The 6947-nt window shown below is 39.8% G+C and overlaps 1 protein-coding gene across 1 annotated transcript; it reads left to right on the top strand.

The window, feature by feature from the left end:
* The first annotated feature begins 3296 nt into the window (after window positions 1–3296).
* glulb (glutamate-ammonia ligase (glutamine synthase) b) lies at window positions 3297–5878 on the top strand. The gene is made up of 7 exons (XM_005727248.2): window positions 3297–3421; window positions 3792–3975; window positions 4085–4246; window positions 4330–4476; window positions 4574–4701; window positions 4789–4988; window positions 5073–5878. Exons 2-7 carry the CDS (start codon window positions 3810–3812, stop codon window positions 5389–5391), a joined length of 1122 nt encoding a protein of 373 aa, XP_005727305.1. The 5' UTR covers window positions 3297–3421; window positions 3792–3809; the 3' UTR covers window positions 5392–5878.
* Window positions 5879–6947: the final 1069 nt, after the last annotated feature.

Raw genomic sequence — 6947 nt, 5'->3', positions numbered from 1 at the left:
TTTTTTTTTTTTGTAAATGTTCAATACACCTGCTCAAATGCCCCACATGTGCCAGTTTCTACTGAAGTTATTTGTTGTGCAGCAAAAGTCACACTGAAGTATGGAGAATTTTCTTTGATAATCGATTGATTAATGTATACAGTTCTAAAAAAAAAAAGAAGAAGAAGAAAACTGCATATTACATTGTGCATATTATGTTCATATGTACAACATTTTTATATTCTTGTGCTCTACTTCGCATGACTCACAGTTCAAAATAATCTTTATCTTATACTGGGCCTAGTTGTGGTATCTCAGTTCATCCACTTTCGAAAGCAAACCGTTTTTGCTGTTTAACTCTACTAATGTGGATTTGCATGATTTACATTTTGAAATAATCATTATTTTATACTCCTTGGTCCAGCCCTTTAAATCATCCTCGGTCTGAAACAAGTCATTTTAGCTCCTGTCCCTTTGAAGGTAGTCCCTCCACCATCACTGCCAGCTATATTTCCTCTGACTGGTTGCCCCTCATAAGCAGAAGATGGGTGGGTCTCTTAGAGCCAGAGTTTTTGTGTCTGAGATGACCATCATAACAGATCCACTGTAACTTTGAGAGGATTTGTTTTTCTATGTAAGAGTAACAGAAAATTTGGAAACCAGCATATGTTCACTACTGAGAAGACGCTATCAGATTATCAAATGTTCCTAATTAATTTTTGTCAGTTAATTATTATTTTGATTAAGCATTTATTTCAGCTCTTCATTCGGGTACCTGGTTGCCTGGGGAAATTATGAACTTGACATTTTGCTCCAGGGCACATTATGAGGTTAATCTAGCCGTGCTCCAGTACAGAATCGTATCATTTGCATCTGTGGGACAATCCTAGCTGCAATGATCAACAGAAAACCCGTCTCCAAAAAATGAGAGGAAGAAATTATGTGTTTTTGTAACAGGCCGTTTGTAGCAAAGTGCACCTTTGAGAATTGGTTCTTTGCTAAGCTGACTGACTGTTATATGTAGACACATAACTAGTTGTTGAGGTAGATGCCCTTGAATGATTCATAGGTCAAGTACAGGTCTTAAGCTGCTTAACATACAAAAAGTTTCATCTGAAAATGGTCAGGTAGAAGAACTGGAATGAAAGTGAGTGTAAAAAGCAGCCAATATTCATAAGGGACACTTTGAAAGTCCTTCAGAAAGCCTGGAGATGTATTTCTCAAGACCATTTTGAAAACGACAAGAAAGTCGGACTCCTTGGAAGCAAAATATAAAGAAAGGAGGGGTGTATCAAGACTTCTGGATAGTACTGTATATGCCTGCAGGGATTTTCTCAGCAACAAACATGCTGTCTTTTTAAATTTAGACCTCAGACTTTCTGTTTTTTGTTAAAAAACTAGCCAACTTATACATTTGATACATTAGATGCCTATCTTCTTAAATACATCTTTCCAACAGTCAGCATGACATACAACTTTGGGATCTGCACTTGATTTTTTAAGTGGTCTGAACCAGTGGTTAGCAGACCACAATATGGACCCTTGCTAGCATTTTCTTTCAACCACAAAATAAATAAATAAATCGTGTGATAATATAAGACTGTAGACAACACAATCCACCTTCTGGAATCATAGTCTATGTTAGGAATTTAAAAAGAAGATTCACATTTATTGACCTCATTTATTGATAAAATGGGAGCTATAGCTTCCCGTTTATTGCACGAGAGTCCCATATTAGGCTTGAAATAATGAAAAATGACTGAAATTATATTCACAAAACAAACTATAATAAATATTTTTTAGTTTTCACTTTCTAAAGGGCTATTTGGAGGTAATGTAACCATGACTGGTTCACATGTAGTTAAGGGAGACACTCTGTTACCTCACTTAGCAGGAGTATGCATTTCCCTGTTATTTTTGGCCATCATATTACAAAATGTGTTTAAGGTTTAATAACCTAAACCAATTTATATTGGTTGTCAGCCCCAAACGTCTTTTATTGGTGCCAGAATTATCCATATGTATAGAAAAACATGGAAGAAATGTTGTGACATATGCATAACCTGATTTCAAATTTTAGAAATAGTTAAACTAACAGGGCAACTATTAAATTAAATCTAAACATGTTTGAATAAAACTCTGAAACAACAGTGACACAAGCAACTGTCTCTAGAACTAGCTTGGATTAAAATTCACTGAAAAGAAAAACTGAAAACAAATGTTTAAAAAGTTGATAAATCTGTACAGCTTTGACTCGAGAACAAAAAAGAGAAAAAAGAAGTTCATGGTCGACCTAGGCACCGATGACTGCAATCTGCCTAGGCTGCAAAATGAGCCCAAATCATCACCCCTCCAGATACTTTACAGTTGATATGAGGTTTTTGTTCTAAAATGCTGTTGTTGGTTTTCTATAAACATGGTGCTGTGCATTATGGCAAAATATCATAATAATTCATCAAGTACTTCTTGTTACTACTTATCCTTATCCTTACTTATCCTCTTACTTCTGATGGAAGCAGGAAAGGTAGGCTTTATTCTTCCACACATGTTATCTAATTTTAAGTCATAGTAGGGACCAGCTGATTTTTATTAAGTCCAGATATATAAAACCCAAGCAGGTAGATATAAATCCCACAATATTAATTTCAATAGTACTGTACTATATTTACATGTGTAGCACGTAGGTGTGGTAAAGCATTGCAGCACAGCATGTAAGACAGTGTCAAACAACAGAACTGCTCAGTGTTGCTAAATCTTTTAACCTCCCATAAAAACAGCAGTGTTTGCAACACCGCAATCAGCTTTTCTAGGGCGTCACTACAAGGTCCAAACCTTGTGAGATATTTCACATCATTAAATGACAAAATGCATAACATGAAACGATTTTCATGGGTTTGCAAATGCGAATTTCATCGGATTTATAGGTCACGTGTGGTAAATGTTCCCTATATGTTACCTTGCTTTAAATGATTCCCAAACATGTGAACCTTTGGGAACAGCCTGATCTTTTCAGTACACCGAGCAGTCGGTGGAGGGCGCAATGCTGTTTATCGCTTCTCCAAGGCCAGCCGACACTCATTGTGGATGAAAACTGTCGTTTTACCCACTTTGCGTGTTACAGTTTAAGCCGGTTTGTTTTGTTTAACCACGGGAGTGCCTTCACGCGCTCATGTGAGAAACATGAACAAGTAGTGATTTTTTTTCTCCTTTTGTTATCTGCTGCCACAGCCACAGAGAGCAAACACACTCGCTCACACGTCTCCTCCGCGTCACGGGCTGATCACGTTTTCCTTCCACCAATCAGGTGGTTCGAGCAGGACTATAAATCCAACAGGGGACGCGGTGAGGGGCAGCAGGAATGAACAACAATAGAAACCTACACAGGAAACACACATCCATAGACTCTGTACAGCTTTTAATATTTTCTTACACTTAACATTAGGTAAGTCGTGTTTTTTAATTGAATCGAATCGTTTTTTAAATGCTTTTAGAATTTGTGCGTGCGAGGAAAAACAATGATAGTAGTGTTAACTTGCATCTAACGTCCATTTGCGCTTGTGTTGTATTTTTCCACTTGCGCGAGCTCCTAGTAAACAGCTGTTTGTGTGAGAGCAATAGTCGATCAGGCCGGTTGATCACAGATGAACCTGTTGTATAATCAGTTGTGATGGAGATTTCAGTTGCATTTAGGTACTTACGTGTACTTACCTGTGTTCTGTGTATATTTTTGACATCCTGCCTGCTGTTTTACACATGCCTTCATACACATTGATCTGAATTGAAGCTCATCATGCGTCCATTTATCTCTGTAGGTTTTCAGGGTCAAGAAAATGGCCACCTCAGCGAGTTCAAGACTGAACAAAGCAGTTAAACAGCAGTACATGAGCCTCCCTCAGGGGGAGAAGGTACAAGCCATGTACATTTGGATAGATGGATCTGGAGAGGGACTGAGATGTAAGACCAGAACTCTGGATTCTGAACCCAAGACAATAGAAGGTAAGATGTAGTTCCAGTATGATCAATATGATTCAGGAAAATAAAAAAGCACGGATGGCGACATGTTTTAAGAAGGTTTTTGAACAGGGTTGTTGTTGTTTTTTGCCAGATCTCCCTGAGTGGAACTTTGACGGCTCCAGCACCTACCAGTCAGAGGGTTCCAACAGTGACATGTACCTAATTCCTGCTGCCATGTTCAGGGACCCATTCAGAAAAGACCCTAATAAGCTGGTGCTCTGTGAAGTGCTCAAGTACAACCGCAAACCAGCAGGTGAGTGGAAATTTACAAACCGGGGCGTCATGAGATTTTAAGCCGTCTTAAGTTTTAGCTAATTTCTGACTCTGTTCCAACAGAGACCAACCTCCGATACACCTGTAAGAAGATTATGAACATGGTGGAAAACAACCACTCATGGTTCGGTATGGAACAAGAGTACACTATCCTGGGCACAGATGGACATCCCTTTGGTTGGCCTTCCAACGGCTTCCCCGGTCCACAAGGTGAATGTCGGCCTCTAACTTGGCTCATTTTGTTGAATTATAATACATCAGTAATCCCAGCTGAGTGTTAATGTTTAGTCTGTTTCCACTTAATCAGGGCCTTATTACTGTGGAGTCGGGGCAGATAAGGCGTACGGACGAGACATAGTGGAGGCGCACTATAGAGCTTGTCTGTATGCTGGGGTTCAGATCTATGGAAGTAATGCTGAAGTCATGCCGGCACAGGTAATTTTCCATCATGACAAAGGCAGTGTGTAAAAACCGGTAATTATTAGTGTAACTGTTAACAATGCCTTCTTTGTTGTGTTTTAGTGGGAGTTCCAGATTGGGCCTTGCGAAGGTATCGACATGGGAGACCACCTGTGGGTTGCTCGCTTCATCCTTCACAGAGTCTGTGAAGATTTTGGTGTTGTGGTGTCCTTTGACCCCAAGCCTATCCCAGGGAACTGGAATGGAGCTGGCTGCCATACCAACTTCAGCACAAAGGAGATGAGAGAGGATGGCGGGCTTAAGTAAGGATGAATTCAAAGTCAGTTAAGTTTAATAAATGAAATGTGGGTTTTTGGTGTGTTTCTAACTCTAACTCTCATCTTCAGAGTCATCGAGGAATCCATTGAAAAGTTGGCAAAAAGACACAGGTATCACATCCGGGCCTACGATCCCAAGGGTGGGCTCGACAACGCCAGACGTCTCACTGGTCGTCACGAAACCTCGAGCATTGATGAGTTCTCAGCCGGCGTGGCCAACCGTGGGGCCAGCATCCGCATTCCTCGCTCAGTGGGGCAAGACAAGAAAGGTTACTTCGAGGACCGTCGCCCATCCGCTAACTGCGATCCTTACGCTGTCACAGAGGCACTGGTGCGCACATGTTTGCTCAAAGAAGAGGGCGAAGAGCCCGCAAATTACAGCAAGTGAACGGTTTAAAACAAAAGTATCATTAGCAGTACTGTATTTAGCTCTGTGTCTGTTTCAAGACTCGACAAACCAATCTTTATTTTTTGAAATTTCTACTTGAAACATGAAATAATGATTTGAGTATTCCTGCATTCTTTGTGAATTCAACTGACACAAACACTGCCACATTTTGTCTTGGTGTCACAGTAGCTGATCATTTGTATAGATGCACACTAACACAATGTGTTTAACTTGTACTAAAGGAAATTTAAGTACAGCAGCGTTTTCCTGGAGCTCTTGTTACATTTCCCCAAAGGACAAAAACCCAAAGGCGTTTGAATGTTTAAGCAATCTTGGCCTCTGTCTCGATAGTGGTTGTGGATGGGTAAGGTTACTATGTAAGCCAGTTTACTTTTGTAGGTTTTATAAAACGATGCATGTCTGTTTTTATCTCTTCTTACAATTGTAATTGTTGCGCTCTTTAATAAACTGCTAACATTTTTATGTATGCCTTGTTTGCAGCTTAATCCCACACACTTCATTTTATCTGGAGTTCTATTCCAACAGGAACAAGTTCGCATGACACTGGACTGTCAGCTGACACGAATCCCTGAAATGTGACTGTCATTAAGGGAAAATGCACTGTAATGTTTAACAAACTGTGATTAATTTAGACAAATTACAGCCACACTCCCCTTCTCAGTTTAAAAACTCAAGCACAAGATTACGCTGAACCTTTAGAGTGGTTTTGGTAGGTTTATCATTTCATGTTAAAGCTTGAACACACTGATTGTGCTAAGGACATCACAGTAGATTTCACTCTAGCACAGGCCTGTCCAAAAATAGTGTGTGATTGTCTTTCTGGTCTGTTGTTTTAATCACAAGCTTTGATAAGCTAGAGGCTTAAAGTAGGTTGAGAAAGTAAAGACAGGATGGCAGCCTTTGTACTAAAGTCTGTCTAAAGACCAGCAATTCAATGGAAAAGGGAAGGCGCTTCATTTCGAGAAGTTGTACAATACTATTTAGCTATCATAGTAAAAAAGAAATGGCTCAAATTGTGTCACCATTACACAACTTGAACTAATAAGCAAGGCTGATTACTAATCTCCATTGCTCCATTAAAAAGCACATGCATACTGTACTAAGGATTCAAATTCAATTAAAACCTCCACAACGTAGACCCACATATGGTGCCTCTCATTTTGTAATAAATCTGAGCTGATGAGAGTGAGTTATTCCCTACACGCACATGCCAAACATGTTTTCTTGCCAAAATAAGAGTGCTCGATGCTCAGTGTGGATTTGATGCCAAACTTTTAGTCCTGACATGACAGCTCCTCAGGTCATCCTCTCCCCATCTTGTTCATGGTTTACACAAATCACTTTCAGTTCTGCTTTGCACGACTGCTTATCGTTTTCTCAAAGCATGCAGAAGTGTATTAAATTTTTCTGTCGGGCAGCCGCTAGTCTGTTTATGTTACTCCCCCATGAAAATCAATTTGCAAAGATTTGAAACATGCATGGCTTTGGATAGAGTCCTCCCTCCTTTCGTTGTTCATAAGGCCCTATTGTTGCAG

This window comes from Pundamilia nyererei, unplaced genomic scaffold (genome assembly GCF_000239375.1).
Source record: "Pundamilia nyererei isolate P.nyererei 1_Seehausen unplaced genomic scaffold, PunNye1.0 scaffold00023, whole genome shotgun sequence".
Lineage (NCBI taxonomy): Eukaryota > Metazoa > Chordata > Actinopteri > Cichliformes > Cichlidae > Pundamilia > Pundamilia nyererei.
The sequence above is the reverse complement of the archived record's forward strand: the minus strand, read 5'-3'. Positions and strand labels throughout refer to the sequence as shown.

Coding starts and splice junctions, on each gene's coding strand:
- glulb (XM_005727248.2), top strand. CDS start 3,810: ATGGCCACCTCAGCGAGTTCAAGACTGAACAAAGCAGTTAAACAGCAG. Junction 4,702..4,788: donor CTGAAGTCATGCCGGCACAG/GTAATTTTCCAT, acceptor GTTGTGTTTTAG/TGGGAGTTCCAGATTGGGCC. Junction 4,989..5,072: donor AGAGAGGATGGCGGGCTTAA/GTAAGGATGAAT, acceptor TCTCATCTTCAG/AGTCATCGAGGAATCCATTG.